Raw genomic sequence first — 19,474 nt, forward strand, 5'->3', positions numbered from 1 at the left:
TATACATAGACATTTAACAATGTGTGTTGAATGCCAGTTTTTAAGCCTACTAAATTCCCTTTAACACACATAGGGCTAGATTTACTAAGCGACGGGTTTGAAAAAGTGGGGATGTTGCCTATAGCAACCAATCAGATTCTAGATTTCATTTATTTAGTACCTTCTACAAAATGATAGCTAGAATCTGATTGGTTGCTATAGGCAACATCCCCACTTTTTCAAACCCGCCGCTTAGTAAATCTAGTCCATAGTCTAAATCATGATGTAGGTGAAAGGACCGCTACACGCATACACAATTTCTGACAATGTTTGCTTCTCTTTGCTTTGCATCAATTTTAATGTTGCCTGCAGTGCTCACATGCACTAACCCTTGAGTGAATTGGGCATAAGTACATAGCACACTTTGCTGCAGAGAAGCTTTGAGAAAACACTTTGAACACTGCTAAAATCAAGGACGAAGTACAAGTTTTTTTCTCTTCTTTTAATAGCCATAGTTTCTCAATGCTTGTGTACAATGTCTAACACAGATTGTATTAACATTATTAGATTCTTGGAATCCCATTCTCTTTCTCTGCAACAAACTTCCCTATTGTACAGAGATGTTCCTGTGGCTGTTTTGTATAATCTCCTCTGTATATACTCTACATGCCAGGTTCCTTTCTATCATGATGCACTGCTTACATTGCCAGAACTGCTTACATTTCTTTTATTTGCATGCAAGTCTTCTCCCATCATAGTTCAAAATATGATGTACAATCTCTACAACCAACAAAACCACAGTTTACATGCTTACAATTAAATTAACCCAATTCACTGCAATTACTTTAAATGCCAACCATTACTCTTAGTCAGGGCCGGATTTACCACTAGGCAACCTAGGCAATTGCCTAGAGCCCAGCGGTCCCCAGAGCGCCCTCCCAGGGCCGGCGGTGAGACCACCCTTTAAAAATGGGCCGCTACTTATGGGCCAGTGCTATATGCTTGCCTCCCCGGGCTAAAGTCTGCCAGCCAGCCCCTGAAAAGGGGTATATGTTATGCTAAAAAACTATAGTGCTATGAACTTTTTAAGGGAGTGGGCCCCAAACCAGTATCTTGCCTAGGGCCCCATGAGGTCTAAATCCGGCTCTGCTCTTAGTGAGACCCTGGGGGACATAAAGCCTTATAGTGTAATAAATCCTTAAGGGTTTCTTTATTTGATAAACAAATTTATATAAACATTTTCCTTTGTTGGTCTACCCTTCCATCCTTGTTATCATCAACACCAGTACAAGAATTGCTGTCTCACTGGTAGCAGTGCACAGATAGTTCCTATTCTGTCTAAGAGCCACTGCTAGGAAAACAAAATTAATTATGTTCAAACTCAATGAAATGTATAAGCAATGGTGTAAAGCAGCCACTACTACCATGCAAACCAACAGTGTGACAGGGAAATATTGCATAAATGTTAGATGATACTCCAAAAACATACTGGTAGGTTAATTGGCTGCTATTGAATTGACCCTATTCTCCCTCTGTCTGTCTGTGTATATGTTAAGGAATTTAGACTGTAAGCTCCTATGGGGCAGGGGCTGAAGCAAGTTCTCTGTACAGCGCTGCGGAATTAGTGGCGCTATATAAATAGCTGACGATGATGATGATGATCTGCCCATTTATTCAGTATCTGCCTACTTCATAAAGCAACAAGTGTGCCCAATTCAGGTACGTCAGGAGTTGCTAGCTTATTTTACTTTACAGATATTTGAAATTAAAGTATATTAATTCAATTAGATAAAGATGATTAAATATAATAAAATATAAAGATACACTATGGGGCAGACTGTTTTGTCTGTTAGTTTCCTAAAAAACATCACAGACGTGCTTTTCTACCGTTGCTACGTTTAAAAGTAATGCTGATTTTTCCTCGCACCTCTATGGGGCGCGAGTAAAAATCAATAAAAATTTGACTTCTGTCAAAAAATATCTGTGCGAGGTGTCTTGCGGCTGTTCTGGAGGCACCTTGCACGGATATTTAGGGAATTAAATAAGCCCCCATATGTGGCTGTAACCCCTTTTAAGTGAACCAATCTATGCTATTCTTCCCGATTACCACCCCACTCTATACAATTCCCACAGAACCCAGGGGCGCAAGCAGGGGGGGGGGGGGGGTTTCTGGTTCTCCAGAAACCCCTCACCTCTGCTAACGAATGGGCCTAAACATTGCCCCTACACAGCAGCACTGTACTGTACAGCAGCCACGGCGCTGTCAAAGAAGCGTCCGCTGCGGTGCTGTATTGTACTACAATATAGCACCGCTGCGGACGCTTCTTTGACAGCGCCACGGCTGCTGTACAATTCAGCATCGCCGAAATGGAGCTGCTGTGCATGCGCGGCCGCATGCGCAGCAGCTCTATAAATATATTTTCTTTTTGGGGGGGTGGGGGAATCCCCCCCTTAAAAATCCTGCGTTTGCCCCTGAAACCTACATGTGTTTTTCTTTCTATATTCAAAAAACCCCCTGACCAACGTTGCTGTGGGACTGGATGATATAGCCCCACTAAGCACTTTACAATGTGTCTGCACCAATATGCTTTACTTAGCCTCATGTATCAAACTCCTACCGTCCTATAGATTGTACACTTCTGAGTCAGTCTGTTATTACCCGGTCTTGTTTTAATACTGTGTTTGCTCGCAATTGTAAAGCAATACAGAATATGCTGGTGTTATTTTATTAATTGCAAATGTGCAATCATTTTCCAAATGTGATTCATGGGAGCCCTAACTAAACATAGAGGGCCTGATTCATTATAAGCTTAACTGGCGATACATTGCGTTTAATGCACACAATTACTCTGCGCATGCCCAGAACCGGACATACGCCACGGAACACAGTAACATTTAAATCATTTTCAAGTGTAAATGACACTTACTACAGATTCAGTTTCAGGGGCAGAACTGGAAGGAGAATGAGCGGATGCAAGTGGTCAATGTACAGTAAGAGCGCGCCAAGCTGTCGTAGCACTTGTATCAGCTACAGGTCTAGTCTAAGTGGCAATTACTAATGATGATGGCTGAGTATGCATGCTAGAGCATGTATTTGAAATCAGGAGTACAAAAGACATTAATTACATCCTAATAAATGTATTTCATGGGGGAGAAAAAACCTGAGTTTTTTTTAATGTTTTGTCAGTAATGGCTATGGGCCTGATTCATTAAGGAACTTAAGCAAGAAATTTCTTACTTAAGTCTCCTGGACAAAACCATGTTAATATGCAAGGGGTGCAAATTAGTTTTCTATTTTGCACATAAGTTAAATATTGTCTTTTTTTCATGTAGCACACAAATATCAACTTTAAGTTTTAGTGTACAAATAAGCTATCAAGTATTTGTGTGCTACATGAAAAAACAGACATTATTTAACTTATGTGCAAAATAGAAAACTAATTTGCACCCCTTGCATTGTAACATGGTTTTGTCCAGGAGACTTAAGTAAGAAATGTCTTGCCTTAATGAATCAGGCCCTATATTATTAAAAGGTGACATTAATTAAATAGCTTTTATTTTCTATTTGCGTTTTTTTTGTGACTTGACATTTCCTATGTATTGGACATATCCTGCAGCATATTGTCTAGTACGGGGGTCTGCAACCCGAGGCTTCGGAGCTGCATGCAGCTCTTTCAGCCATCTGCTGCGGCTCCGGAGTCTGTGTGTCAGTGGCAAAGGGGGTGACAGAGCGCCTCTCTGTCACCCCCTTTGCTAAACTAATTACTATTTAAAGATATAAAAAACTAATAAGAGTCAGCAGAGGAGAGAGCGCTCCTCCCCCGCCGTAGCTCCCTGATGGCAGAATGATGCTGACGTGACCCTAAGGTCACGTTAGCATCATTCAGTTGACAGAGAGCGCACCGAGGAGGAGCAGAGAAGATCCAGGACCGGGACACCACCTGATTGAAGGTAAGTAAATAGTAAATTAAAAAAATATTGTCTTGGGGACTGCATAATAAAATAATAGGACCTATAAGAGGGGGCTACATTATAAAAAAGGGACCTACAAGAAGGGGCTGCATAATAAAAATGGAACCTATAAGAGGGGGCTGCATAATAAGGGTTTTGTGGCTCCCGAGGTTTTTGTTTCTCCGGAAAAAGGGTCCCAATGGCTATTGAGTGTTTAAGGTTGCCTACCCCTGGTCTAGTTGAATAGAGCAGACCTAGAACCTTATTCATCACCACACATATCTTCACATCTGATCCTTGCTGAATACAGACGTGTGTATACCAGATGGACGCGTATTTCTAGAAAGACAAATGTTATGTCTGTTTTGGGTTTAGTAATGAATTAGGCTCATTGACTACCCGAGTAAAGCTGGGTACACACTACACAGTTTTCATCCAATAATCGGCTAAATCAGCCGACATACGACCGCTCGTTCAAAAGTCGGGTCAGTGTGTCCAGTGACACGATGGTCGAAAGTCTGCCCCAATGGACGATTGTCGCCTCATTTGGTTGGTCGTACCGTTTCATATTTTCGTTCCAATCTCGTTTCCGCTGTGTAGTGTGTATAAACTTCCGACCGATCCACAACAGTGAGTACGAAATTACAGTCATTGCTCACGACAACATGGCTGTAAAAAGTCGCTAAAGGGACGTCTGCTCTTCCCTTCATCGTCCTAAACAAGGCTAGTGTGTATGCAGTCCATGGACTGAGCGATCGGACCATCAATCGCATGTAAAATCGCTCGGCATAAAAAGTTGGTTGAAATTTCTGTAGTGTGTACCCAGCTTAAGAGGCAAAAGCCCTGACTGTAACCTCAGTGAGGGAATCCTTTTAAACACTTTACTTGACATCTAAGATAGCTACAGTACATAACTACAAAAGTTTACTAGCACTATACTAAATAAAATGAACACATTTTGATTAACAATAGATTTCCCATGCTGACATTAGTGTCACATGAAATACATTAAAAATATTATAGCTGTGTTTTTTGTTTTAGAAGAATTCTAAAAAGACTGATATGGTAACACACCCTATCACAGTTCATCAAAGTTATGTCAACAGTGAAAGGATCTACGTTTTCCGTATTGTAGCAATCAAAGTTAATGTGTTATTGCAGGCACCGACTTGAGAAAGTCATTAGTTATCTTTTCTTGTTTTGTCTTGAACATGAAATGTAATAATTGCAGAAATTATGGGTGTGTTCTCTCTATACACCCAGTCAACTAACAACTAATTAACTATTTCTATACACACACGTTATAAATGATTAAACTTTTATTAGCAGAAGAATGAAACTCATCATCTGGATAAAAAGCCATTGAAACATTACATTATAGTGTACTTATCGCCTACACAGACTGCAGAAGTCTTATTCTGATGTTTGATGAAATGGGGCGTAGGGGATAATGTTAAAAATGTTATTGGGAGGATATCTGCATGAACTTGTTTTTGCTACATTGCTATCCACCGTAGCAGCAGAAAAGCATATATTACAGCTTATTGTAAGGTTTTCTTTGCTTTAGTTTCTATAGCCAAATGCATGGTGCACGCTGGTTGTTGCTTATTGCTTATCATTTGTTTAGTAAACTGTCCTGCAATAAGCAGGAATTTGTGGCAATCAGCAGTGAGATGTGATATATATGGTCTAATATATCTTTGTAAAGGGGAACTCATGATTGATCATCTCCACTTTATACTGCCCTATTTATTCATAGCACTAAATGCCACTAAGATGTATAAGATAAATTTACCACTAAGATTTATAAGTACAGCTAATTAAAATCAATGAAATCCTTTAAAGGACCATTGCATTTAAATAGATAGTTTTTGTGAAGAGTTTACTCAATAAAATAAAAGTAAACTGGAATGACCATGTTCTGTCAAGGTTGGCCACGGCGACACCTCTCTGTCAGAGTGTATAGACCCTAGGTTCCCAAAGTGTGCGCCGCAGTTCCCAGGGGTGCCATGGCGCTGTCACAGGGGTGCCTTGGCCAAGAGGAGAAAAAAACAAAAACGTAACAATTCGGCGGCGCCCAGGACCCAGCATCCTCCTTCCTCCTTGCTTCTCACTGAATGTCGGGCATGATGTCATCACGCCCGACATTCAGTGGCAAGCGGCAGGAGAGAGGATGCTGGGTCCCGGGCACTGCCGGATTGGTAAGACAGAAGAAACGACAGAAGAAATAGAAGAAAGACGGTCAAGTATGATAAGTAAAGAAACGGAGGGAACTGGTGATAGGAAACAGCAATGGAGGGGCAAAAGAATGAAAGAGGGGGAAGAGGGAGGATGCAGAGGGGGTAGAGGAAGAATACAGAGAGGGCAGAGGGAGGATGCAGAGGGGTCAGGGGGAGGATGCAGAGGGGTCAGGGGGAAGATGCAGAGGGGTCAGAGGTAAGATGCAGAGGGGGCAAAGGGAGGGGGCAGAGGGAGGGGACAGGGGGCCACATAGTGTGTGGAGATGCACGGGGCCACAGAGTGTGTGGAGATGCAGGGGGCCACAGAGTGTGTGGAGATGCAGGGGGGCATAGTGTGAGTTAGCTGTAAATTATTATTTGCCTGAAATATAGTTGAAAAAAATATATACAAATATTCTTTTCCCTTGGATTTATGTGTATTATTTTTGCATACAACTAAATAAGTATTTCTGTCCTGACCTAAATACTTATTTTGCCCCAACTACTTATAATTATTTTGGAAGGGTGCCTTTGAAAAATTATGGAGACTCTAAGGGTGTCGCGAACTGCAAAAGCTTGGGAACAACTGGTATAGACAATATTTATTATTTTAGACTAAGAGATGTGTCAGTATCTACTCATATTGGGAGAATTTATGCCAGGTGTAGCCAGCAGGATATTTTAAAGGGCCAGTGAAGATGTCAGTGAACTGATCTCAATAGAATAACTCCCAAAAGTTAGGGGTCAACAGTCATTTGTTAGGAGTAATGGGTACCCGCTTCTTGGGATTTGTCCAGCCATTTATTTTATTAGACATTCATAGAACTAAAACTGAGGACAAACCGCATTGGTAAATGAGGATTCTAAAACCCTGGTTGACCACCGAAAAAACTATTTAAAAAAAATATATATATATATTTTTTTCTTATTCCAACATAGTTCAACATGAAGAGCAAATACCCAAAATCCGGAAAATCCATATAAAAAACCCAACCCCCCAACACATTACAGCTGAGTGACACAGTGATCATAGCTTGGAGTAACTGGGGCTTCCATTCACTAGCACCAGGCCAGCTTGCTGGTAAAGGGGAGTACGTTTGTCATCATCTCCCACCCATAGAGACGACTAGCCCTGTGCTGAAATTCAGGCAGTCATTTCTGAACCAAGGTCTATTGATTCGCTAGGAACTTGTGACATGACTGGGACATGAGTGAAATGTCAAACAGTCCGAACATCTTCTGAGATGAACATAATTTCTTCTTAAAATACACTGAGGGGTGTATTTTAAGTCGTATGTTGCTTTCTTTAAAGCAGCGTAAATATAAATATGAATATAAATATGTTATAATTATAAATAAATAAATATAATAAATATATAAATAAATATAAATATATAAATATAAATATTGCAATATAAATATGTTTTTATGTTTCTATACTTTTAAGTATTAGACCTTCTGTTTTTTATTCTCCAGGCTTACCATAGAGTTTCATGAGAACAAAATTGACACTCATACAATAAGTAGTCAGTTTATTAGGTACTCCTGCCCTTCTCATATATTAATGCGCAATAAGTGGGGTGTGTTTCTACGGAGCCCACTGGTTGCATTGAAACAAGCAGAGCAAAGAACACTATTTCACTATTAAAACAGTTATGCTGCAATACAACCTTTGCCAAGGAAAATGTCAAATCTTTTTATATGGCAGAAAGTATATTTATTTGCCCTTTTACCTTAAGTATAGTTACTATGGTGATCATGTGTGTGGCAGACTTGTGACCTTGGTGTATATTATTCAATAACTGTGGTATTCACTTGCAAGGCTTTAAAATGCCATTGTGTGGGCAGAAATGGAATACAGAATAGAAGAATGATCTAAAATGTTAATGAAATGTATAACATCAATAGGAACTAGAAAATACAAATGAAAAAAAATAATTGATTTTGAAAGTTCCCACCTGACCCCCATTTTACAGTCCATAACACACGGCTCATCAAAATCGTTGAGAAGGTCGTCCAGTTGGATGTAACTTTCCCCATCTCTTTCGGTCACCCCATGGAATGTAGGAACGCAGCAGACAAGCGGGTCATTCATTAGTAACTCAAAGCAATTTTTCTCATTTTCAGAGTATCGTTTTAAAATTGTTCCCCCTGCCGCTGCTTTGAAGCTCCCTAGGAAAGAAGATTAAAAAAAATGAACATTTTGGAATTTGCCATTTTGAAATTTCACTGCTGTCCAAACTGTAATGACGTATTTAGTTTCTGATAAAAAGGAAACAATGCAAATATCTAACATTTTTTGTCAACACAAAAAGGGATGTTTAAAAGTGTAACAAAACTCATGTATATACACAACTGCAGTAATTCTGAAACTGTTTTTCAGAAATTATGGAAGTGCTGAAAGACATGTTAAAATAGCTATGAAAATTACTTTCAAGAAAAATAGACACAATTTCAAGAATTGCTATTGTGAGTACTCTACACAAAGTCATTTTTCTTGCACCCATATTAAGGCTGTGATTGAAAACAACGTAATCAATACTTCAATTCTGGAGCATTGAATACTATGAAAACTGGGAGAGAAACTTTTCTAGTGTATACTGAGCAGACTATCGATGTCTTGTATCCATGGTTCATCCAGTGTTCACTCTGATGCTTTTTTGCCCATTACTAACAATAATAGCTCAGCATATCACAAATACAGGTTTTGAAGTGGTTTCAAAGAGCAATAATCTAGTACAACAGAAGTCATATGACCTTTATAAAAATCAACCCCATCATCATCATCATCTATTTATATAGCACCCCTAATTCCGCAGCACTGTACTGAGAACTCACTCACATCAGTCCCTGCCCCATTGGAGAGACTAAGGTCAGTTTAAAAGCAGCCAATTAACCTGCTAATTTGTTCTTTGGAGTGTGGGAGGAAACCGGAGCACCTGGAGGAATCCCACGCAAACACAGGGAGAACATACAGATAAGGCCATGGTCAGGGAATCAAACTCATGACCCCAGTGCTGTGAGGCAGAAGCTAACCACTAAGTTACCGTGCTGCCCCATCTGATTACCAGTGGCTAGTATACAATAAAGAACCCATCTGATTACCAGTGGCTAGTGTACAATACAGAACCCATCTTATTACCAGTGGTTATTATGAAATACAGAACCCATTTGATTGCCAGTGGCTAGTATACAATACAGAACTAATTTTGGTGGCTAGAAGTTCAATTATGCCATCTGCCCATCACATTCAACTGACTGAACTACTTTGTTTTACCAGTGCTTTATAGAGTACGTGTATGAGAATATAGTACCCATGACACACCTAACGCAGTGGAGCTTTGCTGTTCCTAATGTCACTTCTACTACCGGTTTCAGTCATATACTGATAACCAAATAATTAGAACGTGAGAACCTCCAAATGTGTCAGCATGAGTCATAGCTACCAACTGTTTCCAGTTTACTATTCCCAGAGACAGTCTCGGGTTTTAAAGATTTGTCCCTGCGTATTTTTGTCCTTGGAAATGTCCCTATTTTTCAGAACTTACGAAGTGAGCAGTATACTGAATACAAATGTCATTATCTAATCATATTTTCAAAGTATATTAATAGTTAATATTTTTTGCATAGGAGTAATTAAAGTACAAAAACATTATAACCAACATTATTTAAAGGAAGGAAGGAATATATCTCATTGTCTCTTGCTGAACTCTTCAAGCTCATAAATATTCTGTGAAAAGGGTGCATTATTCATTATAATACACACTTATCCTATTAAAAACTGAAGCGATCACAGATTACATATGCATATTTATTTATTAGTCCTACTGCTGAAAGTGATCTAAGACCTACAGCAGGTGGGGTACACTGGAAGCCAGCCCAGAAGCAAGCATAGTGCAATCTGACAGCTCAACTTGGACAGCGGATGGAGTTGTCAGCAAAGAGAGTATACTTCCACTCCAGATTCCTCTATACCTTACAGTCAATTAAATGACATCAGAGATCCTGGCGACAGGTCTTTATTAAACCACCTCTCAGTATGTATTTAAGAAATGCAGCTCCCGATTGAAGAGCAGGCATGGACAATCCATTCAGGAGTAAAGGTAAACTAGGTCTGCAAATGCTAAGAGCACTCTCCTCTAATCAGTCAGTGCTCCCCTGCAATCTGCTGGGAGCCCCACAGAAGAGGTACATAGATGTTTGTCCCTAAATAGAAGGAGTTGTTCAAGGTTGGAAATGCCCTTTAAAGTTACCTTACCTTAAGTGGCCATCTATAGTATTTTTGGAAACATTGGAGAAGTGAATTTATTGCTTTCGATATCTCAAACTAATTTTCCAAATATGTCTATGTTTTAGATTATTCTATGTTTACACTATAACATTTGTGTGTTAAATATAATATTTTTTTTCCGTTACTTAACAATGATGCATTATAATATAATTGACCTGATGAACCTGCAAACAACACTCTGACCCTGTATGAGAAAGGTTATTATAGTATAAAAGCAACCAGCAGTGTGGGGCCCCTGGAGCAGAGAGGCGCCCTTTTGGTCACACCTCCTGCACCCATGGTGGTGCCTTTATCTTTATAAATTAAATAAACGTTAGAAATAAACGCACTGTTCTGTCTTTGAACAAGGTCAAGCATATAGATTTTTAACGTCACTCATTTGAATCTGATTACTTGCTTCTGATGTTTTTATACTTTATTGTAGATTAATTTCCTTGGTTTCCTGAGCTTGACTTGTACAGAGGAGTAAATCATTAACCACCTGCCAAGGTTATAACTACGAAAATGCCAGGTGCTCCCCAATGCTTTTAATAATTAAGAAACTCAAGCATCATGCACATCATGGGTAAGGACACAGAGCAGGACTTGTGTGACGAGTAACATTTAATTACCACACCAGCGAAGGAGAAAGATTAGATTCAGTGAGACGTTTATAGCCATTTTCATTTTATAATCTGGCAAACAGTGACCGAGTTAGCTTGGCTGTTTGCTAATCTTATCAACTAAATGACATAGTATGGTTTCCTCGCAGGAGAAATGTAACAGAACAGGATTGGTGACATCATACCAGACAGAGCACTCCAGATGCTTCTGCACAGAAGATTTTCTCATCTTCCCCAGCCCCTATTGAACAAGGAGGTGTTTATGAAACTTAATGCCGTAACTAAAGTACACATTTCAGATACCACAGGATTTTGAAATAACCCCCCCCCCAGAGAACTTTGTGACAGGTATATGAAAAGATTGTTCCTGATCTTCAAAACCGTGATAGGGTAAAACAGGCATGGCAGGGGCAACCGCAGGACTTGTAAAGGGGGGTTTCCACACCCCGCCGCCAGTGGGCGTGACCAGCATGCATGGGGGCGTGGCTATAATTTTAGACAGTACTTGGCTGCTCTCCAACTCTTCCTATCCCCATAATATACATGGCCAATGCTGTGTGCACTACTGTTAGGTGCACACAGCTCTCCCTTTTCAAGCAGAGCTGTGTGAAGCGGGAGCAGGGTCCAGCCACCTCAATTATACAGTGCCCTAGGCTTGGAGGGGGTTTCCAGGCACTAGGAACCCTCCACCCCCCCTCGGTTTGCGTATGCATGGGACTAAAAAACAGTATCTACCTGTTCAAATATTTGCAGATCCAGTAAAGTTTTGGGGCACAATCTGGATTTTGTTGTGACTGCACCCACTATTATTTTACAAAAAGCGAAGTTGTGAAGCTGACAGAATATAAGAAACCTAATGCTCTCAGACACATCTCCACATGCCCGAGGTGCCAGATTGCCCACTTGGGCTGGAGGAAGGGTGCTGTTGTGTATCTTATAGAGAGCAGTAGGTGATTTCACCTTTTAATCATACTTGCCAACTCTCCCGGAATGTCCGGGAGACTCCCGCATTTTGCGAGAGTCTCCCGGACTCCCGGGCGAGTGTGGCAACCTCCCGAATTCTGGCCACTTCACTAGGAAGTACCCCACTTCCTAGTGAAGTGGGCAGAATTAGATCCCAAACGCCGCGACTCCCGGTGAATCGCGGCATTTAGCCCCGCCCCCCCACTGTCAAATGACGCAATTTGCGTCATTATGTCGTGGGGGGGGGCAAAATGACGCAATTTCGGACCCCCGCCCCCCGCACACGCCCACCTGCTACAGAGAGTCTCCCGGACACCAACTTAAAAAAGTTGGTAAGTATGCTTTTAATGCATAAGCACACCTGAAATGTTGGACTTTAGGTCAATTACTGTGTGAATCAGAAGCATTTTGCAATTACAGTTCATGCCGCATGTGGTCAGGACAGAAAAACTTTATCGTTGTGTGAACGAACCGTGAACGGCGGTGGTTTTATTTTTATACTGTTGCTAAATTGAAATTGTAAGTTACACATTTTATAAGCTATAGCAGTGTTCTCAGAAAATGTTACATCAAGGTGACACATGCACTGGTGGATTTTTGGAAAGTAAATTAATATTACATAAATTAATAGAGATGTATAAGAAGTGCACATGTGAGAAGACCGAAGAGATAATGGGGCCTACTCTAATAAGCTTCAAGTGCCGTGGGAACTTAGCGCAAGGTGTTCATGTGCGTTGTACTGGCAATTACGGTACAGAAATCTTTGGTTATTTTTGCTTACCTCTCTATGATGTGTAAGCAAAAATAAGTGATGTTTTTAACTCCAAATATCTTGCAGAGAACCTTACAGGTCTTTGCCGGTAATGGCATGGCATAATAAATAGTTATTGATGAAGCTATTAAGTAAAAATGAATCCTCGTGGATCCACTGACAAAAGAAAGGCGACACCCAGTGGTATGTATAAAAATGTAAAACTCAAAATAAAGGTAAGATACAACACTCATTTGAATCACACACTGTCAAAGATGTGAATAAGAGTACGTACGAAAATACATTACATAGATCTAAATCAACAAGCATAATAATGTATTAAAATACATTGAATAACATTAAAATCAATCAATCAATCTACCACCAAACAATTCCATATTCTAACTGGCTAAGGGGTTCACAGGAAATTATGATAGCGCGTCACTGCCTAGGTATCAAAATCCCTCTCACCTGTGTGGCCAGCAAGCTGCACCCAACGTCTTTTGAAAGGGCTAATAACAGGAATGTTCACAATGGTTCTGATCTTCTGCCAAGATTTGTTCTGCAAGCAAAAGGGAGAACATTTAAGTTATTTAAAATAAACATGTCAGATTTGTTCAAGTAAAGTTATTATTGTTTTCGCTGATTTCTAAGGCAATGCAGTACAGGACAGAGGGGAAAACCAGGGCAAACAAAAAACAGGGGCATTCAAGGTAGACAAAATAAAGCAGTTCCGAAAATAAAAGGGCAGGTGAGGTCCTGCTTGTGGCAGAGCTTAAAATCTCCTGTTCAGCTGAGACTACTGGAGCGTAAATAGGTAATTATTTTACACAAAGCATGACATTTAAAGATAATAACCATTTCCCAGATAGTGCCCCTTGCAGCTTTTAGAGGGGTTTCCCCAACTGGAAAAAAACACATAGGGCAGCAGGGTGACATGGTGGTTAGCACTTCTGCCTCACAGCACTGGGGTCATGAGTTGAGTTCCCGACAATGGCCTTATCTGTGAGGAGTTTGTATATTCATCCCGTGTTTGCGTGGATTTCCTCCCACACTCCAAAAACATACTGGTAGGTTAATTGGCTGCTAACAAATTGACCATAGTCTGTTTCTGTTTGTGTGTGTGTGTGTGTGTGTGTGTTAGTGAATTTAGACTGTAAGCTCCAATGGGGCAGGGACTGATGTGAGTGAGTTCTCTGTACAGCACTGCGGAATTAGTGACGCTATATAAATAAATGGTGATGATGATGATTTTTAAAGACCTGTAAAAGTGATAGGCAAGGACGACAGTAACTGGCTGTGTGGATAAAGCACCTATATTGCCACAAGAACTTAATGCTACATGAGACAAAAGTGTATTTCTTATCAATACTGCTGAAAAAGCAAAAGTGGGGATGTTGTGCATAGCAACCAATCAGATTGTAGCATTTATCTAGTACATTCTAGAAAATGATAGATGGAATCTGGTTGTTATGAGGTACATTGCGGCCAATTGAATCTGCCCCAAAAACGTATCCAAAGTCACAATGATACAACACTGGGGTCAGAGCACTTAACTACTTAATTATCATGCAACAGGTTTCATTAAGAGTATTATTATTATCAGTAATTTATATAGCGCCACTAATTCCGCAGCGCTGTACAGAGAACTTGTTCACATTAGTCCCTGCCCCATTGGAGCTTACAGTCTAAATTCTCTAACAAACACATACACACACACACACACACACAGAAAGAGACTAGGGTCAATTTTGATAGCAGCCAATTAACCTACCAGTATGTTTTTGGAGTGTGGGAAGAAACCGGAGCACCCGGAGGAAACTCACGCAAACACGGGGAGAACATACAAACTCCACACGGGAGCCATGGTCGGGAATCGAACTCATGACCCAAGTGCTGTGAGGCAGAAGTGCTAACCACTAGGCCACTGTGCTGAGTATTCAGCTAATTCACATATTGTTCACGTTGGAGGATAAAGATTGCACCTACAATACTTTTAAATATTACTCTGTACCTATAAAGCATAGCTGCCCGATATGAGTGTGGAGACCCAATCGGGGTTTCAACGTCCCCCGATTGTCATATATGTCATACGTTGCTGCTGTTTGCAGGCATTTGGTGGTCCAGGAGGTTGATCAAAACTGCTCTAAAGATCGGTACTACTGATGATACAATAGAAATCGAACTGTTACATTCCTAGGTGCGGCCTATGATTCCTTCAAAGGAGGTATTAATGACTAGAGTGAATCAAGTTTCCAGGCAGCAGGTCAGTAGTGTATACTTCATTATATAACTTTAAGAGAGAATTCTGTAAATATTATACTGAAATTCAACTGCAGTTCCTCTTCTCTTTCTGTCTCCTGATCTGTAACATGTATTATAACCATGTGAATATACAGTTGAGACTTCTGCATTATTATATTAGTAGTAAGTAAAGCACATGTATTTTTAGCTGTAGTGCATAATAGTCACACCTTCCTCTTTTTAAAGGTTATAGTATCGCTAAATGACAAAAATACGGCCACAAAATAAAGACACTGATGTTATGTAAGGATATCTACAGTAATAGCATTGTGGTGCTGTTTTCTGTTGCAGCAAATGCGGATCCTACACTTTTCAATGATCAGGAAACGGGAAGAGAAAAATTGCGATTGGCTTTCAGTATAATATTTACAGCATTCTCGCTTGAAGTTATATAATTAATAAAAAAAATAGATAATGAAGTAAAGCCGTGTGTGCCATGTTCTGAGTTGTGTAGGAGAGAGGAAGCTGCAGAGTAAGATTGAAAAAATTGTCCACGAAAAGTATGCATCTGGTTGGAGTTTACAGTAACTGGATGAGGGTCATATGCAAAGAGATACCAGCCGTATGCACAATAGGGAAGGAATTCCCCAGATAAGTTAATCCAAAAAGAGAACAATCTTTATGGAGGTGCTGATTGCATCAGGTACTGTTTATAACACACACTTCTCATTAATAACTGTAGGGCCACCTTTCAAACACCTGCGGGGTTCAAATATGGTGGCTCTTGCTTATCTGGAAGCAGCGATTAATGCATACTTGTCTACTCTCCCAAAATTCCGAACTTCGAGGAGTCCTCCTGGAAGAGTAGGCAAACCTTCCAGATTCGCCTAAATATGAGTGGAGGGGGTGGGCTTAATTGCATCATTAAGCCCCGCCCCCGCTATACAATTGGCAATTTACAGTGGGGTGGAGCTATGGTGATGTTGTCACCACGCCCCATCCTACCCCCTGTCACTTGACTTTTATCTCCCTGGGTTCATTGCTGAGAAATGATAGTGGTGTCATCGGAGTGATTGCAAAAATAAAACGTACACATGAAGGGGGGGGAGCCTCCATCAGGAGTTATTCCAGTAAGTTGTGGTACTCAGAGTAATGATTTTTATTAGGTACTTACTTTTTTTGTTCCTCACTATTTTTGAGTTGCGTTATCCCTTAATTTGTTGTTTGTGTGATTATGTTCTTGTTCTCGATATGCATTTTTTATTGCAGTTTAGTTTAATGTATTATGCACAGTAAAGACCCACACACACCATTGGCTTTGCCCTCTCTCACATATGGCAACATCATCTTTACACAAACTTTAAATCTTTTGGTGGAGAGAGTCTAGTTTTCCTGTGGGGCAAGGAGAGAGGATGCAGACAAACTGATATTTACCAAATGCACAATTAATGAGGGCGAAAACAACCGTATTTGCTAAGAAATGGTGACAGGGCTGGTTTTGTATTGCCATTTATTGCAGCAATAGAAAACCACCCATCGCCATGATTTAACATTAAAATTTCTCTGGGGCAGCGGAGCGATACTGGGCGGAAGTGGCTACAGCTTAACTTCACGCATGTGCTTTAAGTTACGCTTAGTGGACAAAAAATGCTTTATTATAAAGGAGCATTAAGTTCTTAATTCATTCTCTTTTTGTTATTGCCATTCAAAGAGGAATGATTGCAGCTGTGCTTGTACTGACGCAATCCTTCATAAATAGTCTACCGATAGTCTACCGATACCGGGACAAATTGTAAGTTGGGCGGGACATCGGGGCCTTCCACTGAAATCGAGGCTGTCCCACTGGAAATGGGACACTTGGGAGGTATGCAATAGTCATTTATTCCCTCTATTCCCAAATTGATGCTATGTGGTAGAAACCCAATATTGCCCATTTAGAAGTGTTAATTGAAATGTATATAATTAACTAGTTTAGACATGGATCCAGAAATGCCTAACCATGGGACAAGCCCACGGGCAGTGAAACAGGTCTGTTTTCGAAGATTGGCATTGGGACATGCTGGACTATCTGATATCCCAATTAAAAATAATTTAAAAAAAAATCTGCACTGATTCAAGATTGTCCTTGATTGTCCTTGACTATGTAAACACAGCCCGTTGTCAGTCAGATTATACCTAAAATAAAACTCTTCCAGGAGGCAGGTTGGTAACACTGTCACCCCATGTAGAAATCTGCCCTATTCCAGGAAACACTGTCTGCAGCAAGGGATTCTGGGAATTAAATAGTTTAGGTGTGGAGACAGATAGGGCCTATGCAGGGCCGGTGCTAGGGTCCATTGCGCCCTAGGCAAAATCGGCGCCCTCTCCCCCGTCCGTCCGTCCCCCGCCCCGCAAAAATCGGCTCCCTCCTCCCCCCTCACCCCGTCTTTTCTTACTTTGTCTCACCACCGCCGCCTTTCTGCTCCGTCTCCTCCCCTCCACTCACTGACACTAGTGAGTGGAGGGGAGGAGACGGAGCAGAGAGGCGGCGGTGGTGAGCAATAGCCTCTCCCCCCTCCCCTGTGCATCTGCATGCTGTGCGGCGGCCGTGACAGGTATGGTCAGCGGTCGCCGCACAGTTTTAAAATTAATTTCCAGTTCTCCAGGCGCCCTCCAGAGCCCGGCGCCCTAGGCAAGTGCCTAACCTTGCCTAATGGGAGCGCCGGGCCTGGGCCTATGAAAAATGTTAAGGAACATTCTACCTACGTGGAAGCTGGAAGTAGTTTGATTGAATCTGACAGTGCTTTGAGTAGACTCTCTGCACCTGAGAAAATCATTGTTAAAATGAGAAAATCATCATCAATAAAAAGCCATTGCATGATTCCTGATCTGGTAGTACGATATTCAAATTCAGTGGTAATAAAATAAAGATATGAAGTGACTTATACAAATGATGTGTAAACAATACATGGGATAGAGGGTGACTTCTGCCAAACTCCAGCGGCAACACCGTAATGTAACTAGAACTCGGTAGATGAACGTGGTAGAGAGCTGTTTAAGCCACACCCACTTTTTACGTTACACTCCAGCGAATACAGAAAAGAATTCACAAACACAATTAAAAAATATTATGAACATTAAAAAATCCCACTGCAGTGGTTTTATAATTGTTGACTGGAAAGACATTTGGTATTCAGTATTTTTCAATACAGAGGACTGTCCTGTAATCCTGTTCTAAATAATATATCAAAGTCATTATTTTTCCCTATCTGATAGAGTAAATCCATGTGTGTACAGATCAACTGTGTTTAATTAAGAAGCCTGAACAACAGTAACATTTCATTTGGTGATTTCTCTTGTTCACCCAGTTATTCTAGCCATAAACAAAATGATCTGCCAATTAATAAAATTAATACAACTCCCTTTCATTTGCATATTTACAATTTACCTACAGCCAGGAGATATCACTTCACTGTCTGTGAGTTGTCCAGGTTTCTGTCATCCATGGAGCTCAGCACTTTATAGGAAGCCATACTACCAGCCAATAGCCTAATAGCAAGATTTGTGCACTTATTATTATTATCATCATAGATTTGTAAGGCACCACTGGGCTCCGCAGCGCTGTACAGTAGGGAAGATAAGGACATACATAAAACAGTACATACTTAAAACAAGAACAGACAAGGCAGACAAAATGAATGGAGACATGACAACATAGGGTATGGAGGACCCTGCTCATTAGAGAGCGAGTGTGGCTCAGAGTGGAGATTGGGATAGTTGTGAGGGTGCATTAGTGTGAATAATGTTATTGGGGATAAGGTCACTCTATAAGTGGGGAGCAGCACGGGAGAAGTCTTGTAGATCGGAGTGAGAGGTGGTTATCAGAGACAAGAGAAGGCGCACATCAGAGGTAGATCTAAGAGGGCGGGAAGGAGAGTATTTTGATATGAGATTTGAGATATATGCGGGTGTGTTATTGTTGAGGGCTTTGTAGGTAAGGGTGAGTAATCTGAATTTGATTCTGGAGGACATAGGGAGCCAGTGTAGGGATTTGCAAAGTAGTGCAGCAGATATGGAGCGATGAGAGAGGAAGATCAGTCTTGCAGCAGTATTTACAATGGATTGAAGTGTGGAAATATGGGTTTCAGGAATGCTAGATAGCAGTAGGTTGCAACAGTCAAGACGGGAGATGATGAGAGAATGTATAAGAGTTTTGCTAGCATGTTGAGTAAGAAAAGGGCGTATTCTGGCAATATTTTTAAGGTGAAGTAGACAGGACTGGGAAAGAGTCTGCATGTGAGAAATAAAGCAGAGGGCGGAGTCAAGTGTGACACTAGGGCAGAAGGCTTGGGAGACTGAGAAAATATTGGTGTTATTGACAGTGATGGAGATTTGAGGGCAGGTGGTGACTCTGGCAGGAGGGAAGATAATTTGTTCTGTTTTGGACATATTGAGCTTTAGGTAGCATTGACACATCCATGTGGAGATAGCAGTA

At 40.8% G+C, this 19,474-nt stretch overlaps 1 protein-coding gene across 1 annotated transcript in view; it reads right to left on the reverse strand.

Annotated features, from left to right (window-relative positions):
• ITPKA (inositol-trisphosphate 3-kinase A) overlaps positions 1-19,474 on the reverse strand; it is a 90,856-nt gene that overhangs the window by 14,054 nt on the left and 57,328 nt on the right. The window contains exons 2-3 of the mRNA XM_075192770.1: positions 13,228-13,318; positions 8,108-8,321 (exon numbers count right to left, since the gene is read on the reverse strand). Coding sequence (XP_075048871.1) covers positions 8,108-8,321; positions 13,228-13,318 — 305 coding nt within the window. The remainder of the gene's footprint in view (positions 1-8,107; positions 8,322-13,227; positions 13,319-19,474) is intronic.

This window comes from Mixophyes fleayi, chromosome 12, assembly GCF_038048845.1.
Source record: "Mixophyes fleayi isolate aMixFle1 chromosome 12, aMixFle1.hap1, whole genome shotgun sequence".
In the NCBI taxonomy this organism is placed as follows: Eukaryota; Metazoa; Chordata; class Amphibia; order Anura; family Limnodynastidae; genus Mixophyes; species Mixophyes fleayi.